This window comes from Eretmochelys imbricata, chromosome 5, assembly GCF_965152235.1.
Source record: "Eretmochelys imbricata isolate rEreImb1 chromosome 5, rEreImb1.hap1, whole genome shotgun sequence".
Classification (NCBI taxonomy): Eukaryota; Metazoa; Chordata; order Testudines; family Cheloniidae; genus Eretmochelys; species Eretmochelys imbricata.
In genome coordinates this window covers 60,602,646-60,623,402 of record NC_135576.1, presented here as the reverse complement: position 1 = coordinate 60,623,402, position 20,757 = coordinate 60,602,646, and the positions used below count along the sequence as shown (strand labels likewise).

The window sequence follows — 20,757 nt, the reverse complement described above, 5'->3', positions numbered from 1 at the left end:
TGTTTGAATGGGCGAAATTTAAATGCAGGATCCCAGATTCAGATATGCTTGTCTTAATGTAGTATAGAAACAGAAAAGCATTAAATACTGACATCTTTTCCCTTTTCCTTCCCAACCAGTAATCTCTTCCACTGTAGTAGTCTACAACAGTAATTCCTACTAGCATTATTGATGAAGGAAAGAAGTATATTCGATTTTTTCCCTTCTTAACTAGTATCAAGTTTAAACAGATAGGGATGCACAAAAAGATCTCAATACTAGTTTCTATAAGTATTTTTGGAGTAATTTAATCAGTCATTTAAATCATAGTTGCTTACAGATACTCAAATATTTCAGTGTAATATTACTACAGTCTTGGAGCCTTAAAGTTTTCACATGTTCTACAAGGGATTTCCTCCCCTACTGCGTGAATTTCCTTGAATAATATGGGAATTCCTCTAAAAATAAAGGGAATTTTGCTTAAGAAGAGGTGCCATTTTAAGTTTTCAGGACTGCACACATATGCTAATAGTGATACCTAGTGATAACACCATTTACGATAACTCACCCTGAACCACATTGGTTTACCCGGGGAAATATAAGCACTTGTGTTTTAATGAGTTAAGATGATAAATGTAGTCAAGTCTAAAATTAAACCAATACTAAAGACTTAATATGTAGATACCATATAATCATAGTAATAAAACAATTTATACTTTTCTTTCATTGAAAAGGAGCCAAACACTCTTTACACATTAAATATATACAGCATCACTGAAATCAAGATGAGTGAGTAAGGAGGCAGCCAACTGACCACAGCACACTGGGGGAAACAGTAGGGGAAAGGGAAATGTTTTTGCCAGTGACATGAAGGCAAACCTAAAAGCACCACATGATCTTTAACATCCATGCAAAGCAGGCGGGAAATTTTTTTAAGGCCTCATTTTAAAGACACACCCACCCACACATCAAGATTGTATTTATCGACTTTATCTGAATAACTGGGACTTGTACAAGTGGTTTCAAGGTGTGTAAGTGTTTCACATCTGGTGGTGAGACCAGCCCTCATTCCAGTTTATGAACATTTTCTCACAATTTACTAAATGGGATTTCCTTAATTTCTGACACGGATATTTGTATTTAAGACTTAGCTGCAAATGCAGACATCAAGCTAGTAATTCTCATAAGTATTTGTTTTATTTCCCCCCATTAGTACATCAGAAAGATAAATAAATGACATGCTTCCTTTGTAGGACAGACCTACATTTAAGTGTCCTCAGATGGTTTGAATCAAAGCTATTTAGATTTAGACTTTGTGTTCAAGTTAGCCTATTTATTGAGCCTGTTTTCAAAACACCATGATATTAAGCAGAAATATTACAACACTATATCATCCCAACTTAAATATTATGTTAAATATTATATGCCATTATGTTCCAGTACATTCAATAACATCAAGTTCAAGAGAAACCTTAAAAGCAAGCATTTAGGTCAGCAAAGGCCTACAGTTCAAATTCAATTTTTGACACAGCAATTTTCAATATTGAAGACAAGGAATTGTAAATTTCCAACAAAATATATTCTTTAAACAGCATGATGGGTTTGCACAGCACTTTACAAAAAACAAACAATTAACTGGTATTAAATATTAAACTCACTTACTGGTACCCTGAGGATGACAGCCTTCAGAAACAGAGGGAGAAGATTACAAGAAAGTAGGCGGTTTCTCCCAATTTACAAGGGAGAACAAGACAGACTGGCCTGAGCTATGGATAGAGAGGTTACACTTAGATAAGGTCACTGTTATTTTAAATCCACTTCTCTAAGTGCCGAGTACCTCTTGGGCAAAATAAATCAGGCTTTGTTTTGAAGAAGCTGTTTCTATCTCACTGCAAATGCATGCTGTCACAGACTCTGAAAGAGAGAACCTTTGCAGGGTCCAACCCCAGTTAAATCTGCTGAATTTGTCACACTTGATATCCAGGGGGCTGTAACCCAGAACCTGGTCTGAGAGTGGGTGAATTGTGGAATTCCATCCCAGAAAAGGTAAAGAGATGATTTCTGATACCTATGTGGGGTGTACTCAGGGAGACCTAGAAACGGGACAACAGGGCAGCCTACCAAGGTATCATGACAAGGGGTACTTTTCCAGTGGAGAAAGAAGGGTCTGCAAGGAAACAGCTTCTTCAAAACTTCAGGAGGAAATGAAGAATCTCCTCAGTACTGGAGATGAAAAAATCAAACAAATTTACTTTTCATCAACTTAGGTCTCATTTTACTGCAATTATTAATTCACGTAAAAGTTTTGCTTTCAGACAAAAATGTAGATTTTCCTATTAATTTACTAGAAATATAGTAGTAGTAGTAGTAGTGGGATGTGAGAGATCCAGGTTCTCACTCTGGGGCACTCTCTGATGAGTGCCCTGACTGCTAGCTAGGCTACTGGATAGCAATAGCTGGTGGATTGGATTCTTGCAGTTTCTCCTGATGAGGCTGTTTCACTTTGTATAACTAATTGAATAATCATTGGACCAAGGACTTTAAGCCAGAGTTACAAAGGGCTCTCACAAAAACTAGGCAACAAAATAACAGATGAAATTCAATGTTGATAAATGCAAAGTAATGCACATTGGAAAACATAATCCCAACTATCCATACAAAATAATGGAGTCTGAATTAGATCTTGCCACTCAAGAAAGATCTTGCAGACATTGTAAACAGTTCTCTGAAAACATCTGCTCAACATGCAGCGACAAAAAAAGCTAAAAGAATGCTAGGAACCAATAATAAAATAGAAAATATCATAATGCCACTATAGAAATCTATGGTACGCCCACACCTTGAGTGTGCAGTTTTGGTCACCCCATCCCAAAACCAACATATTAGAATTGGAAGGGGTACAGAGAAGGGCAACAAAAGTGGTTGGGGCATGGAACAGCTTCCAAATGGAGAGATTAAAAAGACTGGGACTGTTCATTTTGGGGGGCGGGGGGGAAGATGTCTAAGGGTCTATAAAATTATGAATGGTGCGGAGAAAGTAAACAGAGAAGTGTAATTTGCCTCTTTACATAACACAAGAACCAGAGTCACCCAATGAAATTAATAGGCAGCAGGTTTAAAACAAACATGAGGAAATACTATTGCACACAACGTACAGTCAACTTGTGGAGCTTGTTGCCACAGGATGTTGAAGGCCAAAAGTATAACCGGGTTCAGAAAAGATTTAGATGAAGTCATGGAGGATATGTCCATCAACGGCTATTAGTCAAGATGATCAGGGATGCAATCTCATGCTCTGGGTGTGCCTAAACATCTGACTGCCAGATGCTGGGAGTGGACAACAGAGGATGGATCACTTGATAATTTCCATATTCTTTTCATTCTCTTTGAAGCATCTGGCACTGCCCACTGTCAGAAGACAGGATACTGGGCTATGTGGACCATTGGTCTCACCTAGTATGGCCGTTCTTATGTTCAGGTTAGTGCCCAGCCACTGGGCTATGGAATCATTCTTATCTCCAAACTCTGGCTGGGAGAAGATTCCTGTGGTGCAAGAACTGGAGAAAAGTGTCATAAGGTTGCTTTCAGAGGACCAGTCTTGGCATGCTGCAGGAGGGGCTGCACTTTGTAGCATTACAGAGATTTCAGGCAGGGCTGTGCTGTGCCCTTAGGCAGCTAAGGACAGGCTGCCATAATTCTGACAGGGCCACCAGGGCTGTCTAAATTATGCAGGGTGCAGCGGAGCAGCTCAAGGTCCAGGTGGTGCAAAGATGGCTTAAAGCCACCATAAGACCCACTGTCTTAAAGCCACCATAAGACCCACTGTCTTACAGGCACAGCCCAGACTCTCCTATCCATGTTTAGCTTTGCAGGAGAGCACCAATCATGGTAGTTCTACAGATATGCTATACAGACACACAAATAAATTTTATATATAAACAGGTCTTAGAATTGGTAGTTGTACTATTCTTTGTTGCCCTGACTAAATGACAAAATAGCAAGTAGCTGTGGTAGGAAATATATTGGACTAAATGTAAGTTTAAGGACGCAAGTAAGAAATTATCTCCATCAGGTCAAGGAAAAGCCATGAAGGCTTTCATCTCTGTATCTAAGATTTTTTTTTATTCTGAAGTCTGAACCAACACCTTACGAGTATTACCACTATCCTTTTGCTGTGGCTTGCTATGGCGTGATGATGTAACTGAGTCTCAAATTCATGATTTAAAAAAAAAAAATCTAATGTGACCAATTAAGGGCATATTTTGCATTCTTTGCAACATCTGTACATAAGAACACTTTCACTATGCCTGTTTACTATAGCATACACTGAAATTACAATTGCTATCACATTTCATCTACAACAAAGTTTTATTTTATTGTAAAGTATCAGAGTGTAGAAAAGTCAAAATGCTCAAAACAAACAAATCTAACCTAAGAGGACTCCTTATCCTCACTAGAACAGTTTGCTCAATATACATGCCTAATAAAAATAATCAGTCATTAATAACCACTGAACATTTGTAATAAATATCTGGTTCCAAGACCAAACCAGCCTGAGCATCATCAGTGGATTTATTGCTGAGTTCACGTCTCCATTGCATGAAAGCTAAATGGAAGTTTTAATGTGCCTCAGCCAGCTGTATCAATGTAACTTATTCCCTCTAGTCAAGCAACACCAATTCCAGAAATGGCTATTATCCCCTTTTCTTTTAGTTTCTTTAACACTATACAGTGCTATTAGAAAAGAACTGCAAATTGAAACATTACTAATCAGCCCATTCCTTCTGACAGTTAAGATTTTAGATTATTCTTAATCTTTTAATGAATTATAATTTGTCCTACTATTTCAGTAGGTATCCTTATTATAAAGCAGCATTTCTTTGCATTTTCCTTTATGGGGCAAATTCTTTCCCCAGACCTCAGCCTAAATCGAGTTGGGCGTGAAGAGTATCCATATCTTGGCAGATCCCCCATTGCCATCCCATTCTCAATTCCTTTGTGCAGGGCAGCACAGTATGGATTCCCCAAATTCTGTCCTCCTTCAGCCCTTCCTCTTATGAATCAGAATCACCAGTCTTTGTACATTTGGAGGAGGGGGCAGGATTTGCCCCTTCTGTATAATTAATTACTAAACACAGCCAATATAATACTTTATAAGCACACAATCCTAAATTAGGATAGAGGATTAGTTTATCAGTTTAGAGGATTTATCTTGTCTAGTATTCATATATTCTTAGTACTGCGGACAAAATCCTAATATTAATGGGGCTGCAATTTTTAAGGAGGCTGGCACCCCAACTTCAAATAAGCAGCATGGAGCTATCTTAAAACTGCCATATCTTGACAGGGTGAGACCCCCAGCTACTAAAATGTCAGTTCTGTACAAGTACCACCACAGGCTTGAGGATGTCATCACAGCATTTCATGCTTTGGCAATCCCTGCCAGTGATACAGACTTACATAGGGCTATTACAAGCCAGCATAGTTTGGAGAAGCCCCAAGGTTGTGTAACTTATGTTGGAGGCCAAACTGGGCCACAGCAGTCTTAGGAATCTGGAAAGCATAAAGGAAGCTTGGTTCCTTTTAACCCTTCCTGATTCAGCTCTGCCAACCACAGTTCTAATGTAGCTGAGGATCTGAGTCAAGCTGATCATTATACAGGTATGAATGAGTGAGCACCACAATACTACAGAAAGCTAGTAGAAAGTTTAATGGCTCATTTGCATGAAAAACGTTGTCAATATCCTTTGATACAAAATCAGTAAGGACAATATGGGAAGTACCGTAAACTGGTACTGTAAATACACAAAATTTTAAAAACTAACTTTTGAGCTAAATTTTTAAATGTATTTTAAAGATATGCATTTTCCAGGATGATGATATAAGAAAAATGGATAATTGTAGTAGTAGTTTTTCCATTTTTTTTTTTTATTTGACAACTATTCATAAAGTTAGTCACATGAGAACTGCAGGCATAACTGTACACCCTGGAAAAAAGTAACCAACTGTAGTGTCTAAATCAGACAAATTTTAGGGTCAACGTCCTTGAAACCAGCAAGAATTCTGGCACAAAGTTCCTCATGACAGAAAATGTGCTAGAAGGGGAAAAAAGAGGGGTTGATATGGTGCAAGTGAACTCTGCTCTGCTGAGAGAGCCACAGGCATTCAGTTCAGCCTGAAAAGTTGATGGCATTGGCCACAGAGGGGTAGTGGCCAGGAGGTGCATTTATTCAGTATTTCCACACTGCAGCTTCCTTCAGTGGGACTATGGAAGCCTTGGCTCAGCGCTTTAAAATGCCAGAAGGGATCAAAAGGAATATTTCTTAGGTAGCACTAGGCCAGCCTGGCGTAGGATGTGCCATGTGTACTCCTGTATCCACAAGAATGAATCTCGCCAGTGTCCATGATAAACTATCACAACTGAACCAATGGAACTGATCTTAATGGTTAGAAAGATGAAAAGTAGATGGCTGAGTTGCCATTGCCATAGTTTCTAGTGTTGCCAGTAAGGGATGTACCTGTTCTCCAAAAGATTTTTTTAGGTTCTCAGATATTTCCTGAATAAACTCTGGAAGTTTCTGGAAAGTCTGTAGCTCTCCAACATAAAGATCTACTAACCAATCAGTAAGAGACCCACTTTTCAATTTACAGCCATTAATAGCTACTAATGGAAGTGAATTTAAGTGGGCTACTTTAAAAGGTAAAGGAGAGGGTGAAGATAAGTTATAAACTGAACAAAAATTTAGCAACAACTTATTAAATAAAATTAACCAAAGTTCTCTTTGCTGGCTGTGGAAATCTTTTTCCACACGTTCATAGAAGTCCTTGACAGTCTCTTCTGGGTGGACAATATCCAAAAGTTCTTGTTTTACTGCTAGGGACTCCACATAATCCAGTGGCAATTTCCCATAAAAGTCCCTCTGCTGTAGGAGCAGTGGTCCTGCAAGAAAAATATAAAGCATTAATAGTAACAGCATTTTTAAGATAGCAGCTGAGCAGTGCTGCTATTTTTTGGGGAAGGGAGCAGCACCTAGGGGTTCTGTTTATAACCTCTTTTAGTACTAAATTATGTTGGCACAAATTAACTAATTACATACTGACTGCCTAGTCAAGACACATTAGTAAGCAATTTCAAGTCAACTGCCTAGTTTTGTACAGAATTATATAAGCCTTGGTTTACCACCTGATATATTATATGAAATGCAAATTATTATTTGGAAAAGGAAAAAAATCACAATCATCTTAATTATTTTAAATTTAAGTGATAATATACTGCAAACATACATTATATTGGAAGTGTTGCAAATGTTAATTGTCCGGCTACACCGGAAGAAGGAAAGGAGACATATGTATATGGTTTAATCAGGACGCAACTTTATTATTTGATGTCTGGGACTACCCAGCAGATAAGTGTACAGTGCAGCTAACTCCATGTTCATTCGATGTCCACCTGGGGGCTTCTGCCAGGCCCCACTTCTCCTTTTCCATCCTGGTCCCAGACAACCCATTGCTGGGACATTACCATCCCCCCACCTGGAATGAGGGTTAAGGTGGGCTATCAAGGAATTGGGGGTTGGCTCCCTGCCATGCCAGTCATTGGTGCCCCGAACCCCACCCTGTTCAGCTCCTTTAACAAACACCTCCTTTAAGTTTTTTACCAAGGAGCTTCTCCCACCAGACTTGCCCTTATCAACTCCCCAGGTTCCTGAGGGATGAGTCAGTGTCACAATGCTGACCCCACCCTGCCTTTGCAGCAGTGTCTGTGCCTCTCTGGTCCCAATCCTTAAATTGATATACCCCTTTCCCCAGCAAGCCAGACAACGTCCCTTCCCCGCACTCCGCTGATTTAAGGTGCAGTGTGGTCAGTTTCATTAAGAATTTCTAGTGATCAGTTATTTGATATACTCTTGCAGAAGCTGGGCCCAAATACAGCATTAATTAGCAAAGTCCAGATTTTACCTTATGTTATTGCTGGGCTGGCTAAAGCACAAGCTGGTCAAGTAACTTTTCCCCAGGTCATGCACCAAGTCAGCTGGCAAGATGAGAATCCAGGTCCCTCTCAGCTACTAAATACTAAGTTACAATACCTGTTTTTAGCAATCTCTGCAATACAGAGGCTAGGTATTGTATTAAACTGTGTTCAATTAACTTTCAACAGGCAACATGTTAGCTCTTCAGACTGTGTCAGATTCTTCCTTTTAATAATCCCTAAATGTATTACTAAAATAGTTTGGCAAATTTGTAACACTTTACAAATGTATTGATCACAAGTAAATTAAATGGTCATACCAGAAATATGTTAATGCACAACACATGGTGTTTTCAAGACTGCTTATTTAAGTTGCAAATTTGGGTTGCTATAAAATGGCATCGTTTCTTTAACATAATGTGTCTATTAGCCATCTTTTGATAAGGTAAATTGCAGTTTAAACTCTAATAGAAGGTTATTGTACCATGTACATAACACTAAATCTAGCAACAATAGCTAGAGTATTTTAAATTACTTAATGCTGCTTTAACTATAATACTGTTTTAATCTAACACTGATTATGTAAAGTAGCTACAATAACTTTTGCAAAGTGAAGCCTTTTTGAAGAAAAAGAGAATACCTTGTAAAAATCTGAATACTAGAGAGAGAGAAAGAGAAAATGAAAGTTAATGCAGAAATGCTCCAAATTACAGCTACCAAGCCTTAGTGAATCTAAGATGAATGTGTAATGCAGTTCCCACAACCATGGTGTCAAACTGGTTGACAGGCCAAAACCTAGAATCTGACAAAGGCAAAGATAAGGCTGCATGCAGTCTGTACAGTTGCCAGAAGACCTTGATGAATGCAAGTGCAAGTAGATGTCCCCGAGGACAAGAGGATCATCCACTGCCTATTCTTCACAAAGGCTCAGGAAAAATGCACATCTGTCAGTGCAATGCCATTTTCTATTGAAGAGTTGGGCTTACTATAATATTGGCTCTTGTATCACTTAGACCAGCTGAAGGGAGGCCAGGTATTGGCTTGGCATGTCAGATACATGGGTGAGTAGACAAATAAAACACCTGGGAGCCACAGCATTGAAGCTCATCAAACATACTGAGGTAGAACAGCAGAAGAATGTATTGATTAAGAGATGATGTCTGCCCAACAGACACAGAAGTAGCCTTTAGGGGGCAGGAGAAGACTGTAAATACAGAAGTCTTATAATTCCAAAAACCAAACATAATTTTGTCTCTAGCTGAATTAAGTTATAAGTCATCTAAATACAGTGCATTCTTTTGCCTTATGTGGTTATGTGCAGAATGATCACTATCACAAAGATTTGGACATGGGATATAATGCATAGAGATTAGATTGACACAAAGTAGGTGTGAACAGTACAAGCAACATAAATCTTTGTTTTAGCAGATGAGACATCAACTGTCTTTTTTAAAACAGTCAATTTTTTACATGAGCTTTGTTCATGAACACAGTAAGTTAATTCAGCTGGTATAGCATTTATCAAGACATGATCTAAGAATCCTGTCACTAAAGAAAAAAATTATTAAAAGCATGCATTGTAAATTGTATTGGGAGCAATGTATGCGTGTTAAACTATGGTCTCCCTCCTATTGGTACCCCTCTCCCCAAACAGCAGTTATGACAACTACAAAATGCCCTTTCTTCAGCTAGTTTGTCAGCAAACCATATTTTTTAAAGATAATCATTTTCATAAATACTGAGCAAGTTTTCATTTAAATTTATAAACACGACCTAGAAAACTAGACTAGCAAATCTCTATAGAAATCCTTGCAATATAGATTAAAACAATAAAAAAATTCTGTAGATTTGCTTGGTAACTGGGTAATCTTTATGTTCACTCTCTAAAATCTTTCAGAATATAACTCTCTAACTCATCATGGGAGTATAAAACATTTTAAACAAAGAAAAAAAATCAAACCACTCAAACCCTGAAAAGAATTTACAAGTCAAGGATATATTATATTTCACATATTTATGAGAATCTGAATAAGTGAAAAAATCATAAGGATTTTATCTATAGTGACCAAACCAGCTTTTAAAGTTTATTTTAAACATTTCTTTTAAAATAGTATTGCATTTTAACCATCAGCAAAGAAGGATGCTATGAACTTCATATGGACTCATTTAACACTGGACACTTTCTTAAAACCAGTTTAGCATAAATGCACTCACCCCCATGCTGAAGTAGCAGTTTGCCAATTTCTACATGTCCGTTTGACAGTGCATCATGCAAAGGAGTCACCCCGTCCACTTGACTGAGCAGGTCTACCTCTGGACAACGCTGCAAAATTTCACGGACACACACTGTGCTACCATGGTTACAGGCTTCATGCAAAGGCGTCCAGCCAGCATAGTCTGAATTATAAATCAAGGGAAGTTTTAAAAGAGCAAAAGTAGTAGTAAACTGTTCATAATATTATAATTCTGATTCATTAAACAGCACTACTTTCTTTCTGCTAACTAGCACCACACTTACCTTTTAACGTTTGAAGATTAATCCCATTTTAAAATAATAAAAAAATTCATTCAAAAACACATAGAAAATTTTTAAGACTTCACCTATGACTTAATGGTTGGACTTTAGTTACAGGCTAGCTGTTCATAAAACCTGTGCTTTAAGTCATGACTCCATATTATTAAAACAATTAGGATTTTCTTTAAGTATTTCTAAAAGGTGAACTTTGTATTTCAAAATGAAAATACTAAAATTATTTGGTTGGTTTAATATGTTGGTTCAGTACAGAAAATCAACATGCTTACCTTTAACATTAATGTCTGTTCCAGGAAAAGGGAGAAGCTGAATCAGTCTCTCCACTTTGTTTCTTATGCAAGCTATATGCAGGGCTGTCTCTCCTACCATAAAAAAATAATAGATTATACTACACTAGGCAAGATAGCAACTAAAGAAATAATCAACTAGGAGATCTGGCTGCATGCCAGAAAATTCAATAATGAGTAAGATTTTCCTTTGTCCTGTTTAAACATCTTAAAAAAAAAAAAAAATTTTTTTAAACCCACAGAGCTTCTGTTCCATCACAGATCCAGCAATGAAATTGTACTGCAAAAGGTTTAACAGTGGATTTATCACCCCCCCAATTCAAGGTTTAAAGCTTCAATCACACTATAAAAGCACTGAATGATCACAGAACACCAAAAATACTGGGTTTTCAAGCAATAAAAGTTTAGCGTGCAGTTGCCGTCCCTTAAATTTATTCATGAACCGACGTTAAATGTATGATTCTTTTTACACAGCATTTATAGCTTAATTCAAATGAATGTTTCTGGCTAAGCACGAGTACCTCTACACATTCAAGTATAATTCAGAATTTCAAACCCTTTAACAGATGGTTTGCTGTTTCTCAATAGGCTGTCTGACTTGGCTACCATAGCGCAGAAAGAGAGAGTGAGTCATTTAAAAAAAAAATAAAAACCCACAAGGGAAAAAAAAATCGTCCACAGAGGCAAGGTACCATTTAAAGCTGAAACAAAAGGTGACAAACTGAATAGCAAGAGACTGAACTGCTATGTATAAGTAAAGACACAGTTAATGAATACATGGTAAGAACTTCAGGCCTACTGTATGTATAAATTTGTTTTCAATAAGTGATTATATCTGAACAAAAAGCCAGATCAAAATCTTGATGAAAGCTGACTGAAGATGCAACAGCAAACAGGTTAGAAATGAAATATATATCAGACTAATTTTCTCAATCTATACAATAGTGCCAAGACAGTGTATTTTTACAATATTTAATGCGCACATTAAAGTACAACTGTCAGTTCCCTACTAGTTCTTTTCAGTAGAATTTTTATTTTTATTGAGATGCTACTTCAGATTTTGGTAGAGAGATGGAGAAGATGAAGGGTTGACCATTTTCTGCCCTATTCCTCTAGTTCATTTTGCCTTTATAAAGACCGCATGCAATCATTCACATTAATTTTACTTACAGAAGCAGTAAAGGGAAAGGGCACCAATTTTTAAAATGTATGGCCTGGCTCTGTTACTGAGGAAATTTTTTTTTTTTTAAACCCCAAAATGGGGTGAATTTTTTGTCCTTCATTGTTTGAGACATACACTACTGAATATAAAATCTTAAATGATGAGGGCTTTTTTTTTTCTGCCAATTTTACTTCAGTTCTCCCTTGAGTGTCTACATGATAGATATATTTGTATTAGAAACACTATTGGTAAGGCTCAGATTAAAAAACAAAAAACAAAACAAAAAAAAACCCACCCAGTTCCAGCAAGTGATTCTGGCCAGGTATAGACTTGTGTAAAGTGCATTTTATTAAATTTGTATAGTAAGTGAGGCCTGAGTGAATTACTGCAGGGCTATTTCCTTCTAAGGTACTTGGGTTCCAGTATAGTTAAGACTAAAAGCCAAATGCATTTCATAGTCTGGGCTCAATGCCTGGAAGAAAACCGTCCATATGCTTAACACAGCTATGCAACATAGCATACTTCTCAGTCTTTGTTCACAAAATGTCTAGGACTGAAAGAGATGAAGACTGAATTATACTTTCAAATCAGAAGACGTTGATCCTACCAAGTACAGGTTGAGGTGGATTAGCAAAGTAAGACGGGCAAGACTGGAATGAGCTCACACAAGCTATACACTCTAATTTTTTTTTGGGGGGGGGGGGGGGAGGGCGGAGGGGAATAGAGTAAGCAGCTTTATTTCACCATGTATAAAATGATTTCTCTCTCAAATGTTGAAAACAACTAATATGATACACAAGGAAGTATTTCTTGGGCTTGGGACATCACTTTAGCTCAGCATTCATCAGGGCAAGTATATCAAACCTGGAAGTACTGACTGTAACCATATGAAGTTTTTAGCATAAATTAGATATACAGAATACCTTTAATATTAGTCTTATAAAAGTGCATCTCTTCATCCAAAGGGTGGCGATTCTCTTTGGTGTTTGACACCTCAACTTCTGCTTTCATCCTTAACTTCTTTGATAATGGAGGGAATTTATTGAAGATCAGTTCACTAAAAGGAAATCAAGCAATGACAAGTATATTTTTATTAAACTAATCTGTTTGGAAAATTATTAAACATATGTACATATTTAATGTTATCACAGCATGTATATACTCCATACATATAATGTGTGTTTCCAAGTTAGAGAGTCTGAAATTTAATCTTAATTAAAAACAACGAAGAGTCCGGTGGCACCTTAAAGACTAACAGATTTATTTGGGCATAAGCTTTCGTGGATACAGACTAACACGGCTACCCCTCTGATACTTAATCTTAATTGCATTTTAAAAACATTTGGCAAAGTACATACTTGTTTAAAGCAGTAATTATATGGGGATCAGACTTAAAAAAAATAATTCTGTGAATACTTACATTTTTCCATTATTAATGTAAAATGCTTCCCTAGGGAAATGAACGTGCATCAATATACATATAAACCGAGAGAGGGAAAAAAACCTACCCAGATGTGTTACAAGTTTAAAATGGAGCTTTCTGCCAGTCACAGTAATTTGCAGACAACAACACAGGTCACATAAAGTTCAAGAAATGTGTCAGGTCAGAAGCTGTCCCCCAAAGCAGAATAAAACTGGTGATGTTATAGGTATTACTTACGGTAGATCAGGCAGCAGTTTGGCTTGGTTCTGCTTATCACCATTTAGCATCAGTAATGCCCTTTGAGACTCAGGGCAAGGCCACTGCCCTATTTTCTTTTTCTTCACTTTCTGCACTTTCCCAGTCTCATGCATACCTACTTCTCCTAAAGCAGGCAAATAGGAACAAACCTGTTGCAAAAATAGTATGTTTGTTACAATTTTTATGACTGTGTTTAGGGAAAAAGAAGTACTGCTTAACTGGTCATTAGAAATTACAATTCATTTTCCCTCCATCTTTTGCTGCATTTACTCTACTTAAGACCGTCTCCAACCACAATCACATCACTACACCCATTACTTTAAAAAAGTTTAAGAATGTTTATACTGCTAAGGTGGGACTACTTAGGTAACAAGATACTACTCAACAGGAGTTCAGGTGGCAAAATTAGGCCAGAAATTAATACCACCCTGTGGAAGAGGGGGAAATCTCCATGAGACCAAGAAAAATTTGCAAAAGGAATGAGAATTTGCCTTATTCACTGAAAAAATGTTTCCATTTACTTTACTGTGCAATTGTCATAATGAAGACTTAATAATGCTGACTATGTTATATAAACATTAGTAGAGTTTTCTTTGTGTATGTGTTGATTACACATGGTAAAGTTAGCTTGTGTGTTCATTTCTTAGCTTGTTTTGTCAGCTTACATATGTCTTTCCCCAGTGCTCTGCTTAAAGACTATTTACGGTGAACAATGCATAAAAAAGTTCCAATCTATCTTGAATTCTTCTATATCTGAAGGCAACTGTTCTGTATAGAAGATGGACAGAAAGCTGGCTAGATTGTCGGGCTCAATGGGCAGTGATCAATGGCTCCATGTCTAGTTGGCAGCCGGTATCAAGCGGAGTGCTCCAAGGACTGGTCCCGGGGCTGGTTTTGTTCAATATCTTCATTAATGATCTGGAGGATGGCGTGGATTGCACCCTCAGCAAGTTTGCGGATGATACTAAACTGGGAGGAGTGGTAGATACACTGGAGGGTAGGTTTCAGAGTAGCAGCCGTGTTAGTCTGTATTCGCAAAAAGAAAAAGTACTAGTGGCACCTTAGAGACTAACCAATTTATTTGAGCATGAGCTTTCGTGAGCTACAGCTCACTTCATCGGGTGCATTCAGTGGAAAATACAGTGAGGAGATTTATATATACACAGAACATGAAAAAATGGGTGTTGTTACACACACTGTAAGGAGAGTGATCGCTTAAGATGAGCTATTACCAACAGGAGAGCGGGGGGGGGGGGACCTAGACAAATTAGAGGATTGGGTCAAAAGAAATCTGATGAGGTTCGGCAAGGACAAGTGCAGAGACCTGCACTTAGGACAGAAGAATCCCATGCACTGCTACACACTAGGGACTGAGTGACTAGGCAGCAGTTCTGCAGAAAAGGACCTAGGGGTTCCAGTGGACGAGAAGCTGGATATGAGTCAACAGTGTGCCCTTGTTGCCAAGAAGGCTAACGGCATTTGGGGCTGTATAAGTAGGAGCATTGCCAGCAGATTGAGGAACGTGATCGTTCCCCTCTATTTGGCATTGGTGAGGCCTCATCTGGAGTACTGTGTCCAGTTTTGGGCCCCACGCTACAAGAAGGATATGGAAAAATTGGAAAACGTCCAGCGGAGGGCAACAAAAATGGGGGCTGGAGCACATGACTTATGAGGAGTGACTGAGGGAACTGGGATTATTTAGTCTGCAGAAGAGAAGAATGAAGGGGGGGGGGGGATTTGATAGCTGCTTTCAATTACCTGAAAGGGGGTTCCAAAGAGGATGGATCTAGACTGTTCTCAGTGGTACCAGATGATAGAACAAGGAGTAATAGTCTCAAGTTGCAGTGGGGGAGGTTTAGGTTGGATATTAAGAAAAACGTTTTCACTAGGAGGGTGGTGAAGCACTGGAATGGGTTACCTAGGGAGGTGGTGGAATCTCCTTCCTTAGAGGTTTTAATCTTTTGGCTGGGATGATTTAGTTGGGGATTTGAAGACAGTCTTAACATTCCATACCCAAGCACCAGAAATTGTGATGTGAAGGTAGCAACTTTGACAGAAGCAGAAGATGGAACATTAACAGAAGAAAATTTAGATGGAACACTGCTGTTCTGAATCATGAAACAAAGTTGTGTTTGCAAATAATATAGTGGATAGAATTGCCTTTTTTCAGTATTTACTTTATCACACAAAATTGGGCATATTCCTACACCTGGAATTTAATATTGCAATGAAAAAGGATTATTTTTAATGTTTTTCACTTTATCTGTTGGTGTAGGCTGCCACCTTAACAAGACAGTTGTCACTAAGAATTGCTTCGTAAGAAAAAAAATCATATCCATATTTGAACTATGATCTCATATCTGTGCCAAGATAAACCCAAACCTAATATTATTTTTCATTTAAACGCTTTGGATTCTCCAAGGATGGAATGCGACACAGGCAATGCATATCTCCTCTAACTGTGGTGTAGGACAAGGAGAAGGCAAATAAGTAAAAATTATTGGTTTCCAGAATTCCATCTCATTAGTCGGTTAGTCATATTACATTCCAAAATGTAGTTCAGTATCAAACAGTACAAATGCTACTTACTATTTTGTGAAGAGAAAGAGGTTTGGCAGAAATAGTAATGTTCCTCCGTAAACATAAATTTTTAAAGACTGCCTCTGCAACAAACATTTGAAGCCAGAGAGATGGTATGGAACAAATGAACATTTTTAATTCCTGTGTTGAAAAGTCTAGGTTGGGGAAAAATTAAACAGACAGACAAATAAATAAAAGATAGATACATGAGCCATATCAAAGGCGGCGAAATCATAGTTCATGCCCCTGCTGGATTTCTTTCCTTACTACTGCTAATTCATAAATTAAATGATTAAAACTGCCAATTTACAAACAACATATAATCCAGTAGCTAACAAGCATAGTTTTTGTGACACCGCTCATCAGGTTTTAAAAAGTGAATCTGCTTAAAATATTAAATCAATCATTTTTAAATAAAAGACTATCTCTGATACAATCTGCATAACTGTTATGCTAAGATTTTTGAAAAGGAAAGTATTTATTCAAGGAAGTTACACTAGTGATAATCTTCAAAATTTCAGATGGGACAATATAATACCATCCATAAAAAAAAAAAAAAAAAAAAAAAAAAAAGAGTATGAAACATTAGCCAAGAAGGCATATAACAAAAACAACATGGTGCAGTAGCAAATCCTGGATGAATGCTATGCTGTCATGATGCTGACACATATGTTAATGGTATTCAATATCAAGAACGTCCAATGATTGTAACAAAAGGTGGAGATGGAGGCTGACTCCCCTCCCCCAAACATGCTCAACATTGTTTATAACCAAATCTTTTATCACCTGTTTTTACAAATTTCATATTCCATATGAAGGCATTTAGAACACTTTCCCTCCTCCCCCAAATTAATAAATTAAATGCTACATTTGAATACAATGTGTATTTGGTTAAAGTAACAAGGTTTTCTGTTAAGTTCAGTATTTTGAGGGTATGTCTACACGGTGATTAAAAAAAAAAAAACAACCCAGCACCGACTCTCAGAGCCCAGGTCAGCTGACTCGGGTTCATGAAGCTTGGGTTGCAGGGCTATAAAATTGCCCTGTAGACGCTCAGACTTGGGCTGGAGCCTGGGTTCTGAGACCCTCTGACTTCATTCAGTCTGAGATCCTGAGCTCCAGCCCAAACTCGAATGTCTACACTACAATTTTATAACCCACAGCCTAAGCCTCATGAGCCCAAGTCGGCCGACCTGGACCAGCTGCTACAGGTCTTTTATTGCAATGTAAACGTATCCTCAGTTTTTGTGTAAGGGATCTTCATTAGAAGAAGGCAAGTAGATTTAGAACAGAAATCCCTTTCCTGGATTACTTCCTTTCTGGAAATGGCCTTTTCCCAGTTATGAGATTTTTGGGAAGCCTGCAGTCAGCTCAGACTTGTCTGTGAAGCTCCAGGATTTTGCCATACTCTTTCTGCAGCGTCTCTAGAGGATTACATCCAAAGCTGTACATCCAAAGTGGAAACACTATGGGCCGGATCCAGGATCTTTCCACTGTCAGCCAGCCAGCCAGCCAGCATCTATACTTCAGGATGCAGGGACCATGGATTCAGATGAACCATTTGATCATGCTTCTGTGATTTTTCCTCTGGCTGGGGAAGTAACTGTATTGGAGGATAGATTCTTTAGCTCTGAGTACCAGAACTGTCTCAGTCATGCTGGAGCTTCCAGGATTATTCTAACAGAGTCCTGCCTGAGCTTCCTGAGAACTCTCAGGATTAATGGAATTGGAGAGTCATCTTACATCAGGTCTAGGGATCATGTGACTATAAATTTATTGGATCCCTAACTTTGTCCCCTCTGGAGCAGAACTTTTGACACCTATTCTTTTTGGGAATAAAAAAAATGAGTAAAACCACTTTCCTGGTATTCTTAAGGAACTTCTTCCACTGCTCCAAAGTTTAGAAGTGACTGCACATCCTGATGTAACACATCATTGTTAGAGGAGTCCTTGAAAAATTATGAGGATGGGTTGGGTGGAGGGTCTGGAAAAAAACAACATGAAAAATATCAAGCCTCCATCACAGCAGAGGCAAAGTTCTTTCACTGTGTACAGGAGTATAGATCCCTAAAGATCACGTTGTGGCATGCGAGTCCTTCAGAAAGTATAAGAGTTCATATTCCTCAGGTGGGAGATGTTCAATTCTTACTTGAACTTCTTTAGGGATTCCTGAAGAGTGGAGCCACAAGGATCTCGTCACAGCAACTGAAGTCACCAGAGATCTAGAGACTGTATCCACAGCATCAAGGGCTGCTTGGAGGGATGTGCATGCTAGAAGCTGATCTTCAGCAATAAGAGAGTAAGTTCTTCTCTGTTGTCCTGAAATGAGAATTTAACCATAGAACCCAATTCACATAATCATAATTTGCCAACAGGTATTGGTAGTTGGCAATTCTCATTTAGAGGACTGTTGTGAAATAATTTTTTGTCCAAATTTAATTTTTGGGAGTTCTTTCTCTTCTGGTGTCACCTTTCATTGGCTTCGTCTCGACCTCTCATTAGCCACAGTGACAATTAATGATCCCACTATGGAGTATGTATAAAATTGCTCGAAAACCTAGGAAAGAACCTCAAGTGCCGGTCTCCTCTCTTCAAAGTTGATGACAGGGAGGCAGGCATCTGGCAGAGCAATTTAGACAGCTCTAAAAGTCCCTTATGATGAGTATTGCAAGACTTCCAGGAACCAAAGTGTGGATGATATTCCAGAGCTTGAGTGATTTTTTTCCCCTGGACTATGTCCACGGTAATCTCCAATGTGGCAGTCATTATATGTAACATGTCCTGGAATATCTTGTAGTCACGTTTTTTAGATGTCTTGGAAACTACAGCTTTATCTGAGGATGAAAACGATATGTGAGCTGGGGCAGGATGGTTCTCTGCTTGAAAATTCTTCATCAGAGCCATGATAAAATGGTTACTAACCTTCCTTAACTGTTGTTCTTTGAGATGTGTTGCTCATGTCCATTCCAATGTAGGTATGTGCTTGCTCCGAGCACTGCTGCCAGAAAGTATTCCCTCAGTGGTATCAGTCAGGTCAGCTCTGGTGCCCCCTGAAGTCACGCTTTCATGATGATGGTATAAAAGGGCCCTACCGATCCGCCACTTCCTCAGTTCCTTCTTGCCAGCTAACTTTAAACAGAGGGGCAGGAAAGGGGGTTTGGAATAGACATGAGCAACACATCTCGAAGAACAGTTATGGAAGGTTAGTGACCCTTTTTCTTTGAGTGCTTGCTCATGTTAATTCTAATGTAGGTGACTTCCAAGCAGATGTAGGGGAAAGGTCTGGAGTTCATTGACAAGCAGACTGTAGCACTGCTCTGCCAAACTCAGCCTCATCTCTAACCTCCTGAGTGATGGCATAGTGAGACGCAAAAGTGTGGACCGAAGACCATGTTGCCGATCTACAGTTGTCCTTGATAGGGACATATACTACAAATGCAACTGAAGATGCTTGTGCCCTTGTAGTAAGTGTGGTCAGAACTGGAGCAGGGACCTTTGCCAGGCTGTAGCATATGTGGATACAGGAAGTGATCCATGATGAGATTCTCTGGGCTGAGACTGGGAGACCCTTCATCCAGTCTGCAACATCCACAAAAAGTTGAGTAGTTTTCCAAAACGATTTAGTCCTGTGTAGAAGGCCAGTGTGTATCTGACATCTAGTGAGTAAAGTTCCTACTCCTGTTTTTGGCATGCAGTTTTGGATAGAAGACCAGAAGGAATATGTCCTGGTTACTATGGAACTGTGAAACCATCTTCAGGAGGAAGGCTGGTTGAGGATGCAGCTGGACCTTGTCCTTGAAGAATCCCATGTACGGAGGTTCCGAAGTAAGGACCCTAATCTAGGAGACCCTTCTAACTGAAGTTGTGTCCACCAGGAAGGCCACGTTCCAGGACAAGTAGAGCAGAAGACACGTTGCCAATGGCTTGAATGGGGAACCCATGAGTCTCGACAATACCAGGTTGAGATCCCAGGGTGGGAGTGATTGACATACCTGGAGGCATATTCTGTTAAACCCTTGAGAAACAGACTGCAGATTGGTTTTCAAAGACAGATTGGCCCTTCACCCACAGGTGACACACCAAAACTGCATACAGGTGGACTCTAATCAATGACACCGATAGCCCTTGCGGATTCAGGTGTAGCAAGTAGTCCAGAATGAAAGGCACTGATGACCATGTGGATGAGACACCTTTCTGCGCCGACCAGATCAAGAATCTTTCCCACTTTTCCAGGTACGTAGCTCTAGTGGATGGCTTTCTGCTCCCTAAAAGAACTTAAACTTTCTGGCACTTGGGGCGAGCACACACCTACATTGCAATGGACATGAACAAGCACTTGAATAATAATCTGTTTAGAGCTGGCAGAGGAACATATTGAGCTGGTGGTAAAGCCCCCTTGTGAGGTGGAAAAAGGAATCTAGCCCAGGATTAGGAAGATGACACTGGTCTTCTGGTGTGGTGTATTCCACACAGGGCCCAGTAGGGTCAGAAATATTGATATGCATAATGGAACTACTGGCTAGGTAAGGGGTGGAGGGTTTGGGGTTTGTGGAACACTGGTCCACT

General features: G+C 38.9%; 1 protein-coding gene across 1 annotated transcript in view; it reads right to left on the bottom strand.

The window, feature by feature from the left end:
• Positions 1 to 408: 408 nt before the first annotated feature.
• Positions 409 to 20,757, bottom strand: part of SLF1 (SMC5/6 complex localization factor 1) — a 73,935-nt gene continuing 53,586 nt past the window's right edge. The window contains exons 13-18 of the mRNA XM_077817197.1: positions 16,201 to 16,346; positions 13,591 to 13,760; positions 12,854 to 12,987; positions 10,751 to 10,843; positions 10,163 to 10,345; positions 409 to 6,919 (exon numbers count right to left, since the gene is read on the bottom strand). Of these exons, the coding sequence (XP_077673323.1) occupies positions 6,420 to 6,919; positions 10,163 to 10,345; positions 10,751 to 10,843; positions 12,854 to 12,987; positions 13,591 to 13,760; positions 16,201 to 16,346 (1,226 nt within the window). The 3' untranslated portion in view covers positions 409 to 6,419. The remainder of the gene's footprint in view (positions 6,920 to 10,162; positions 10,346 to 10,750; positions 10,844 to 12,853; positions 12,988 to 13,590; positions 13,761 to 16,200; positions 16,347 to 20,757) is intronic.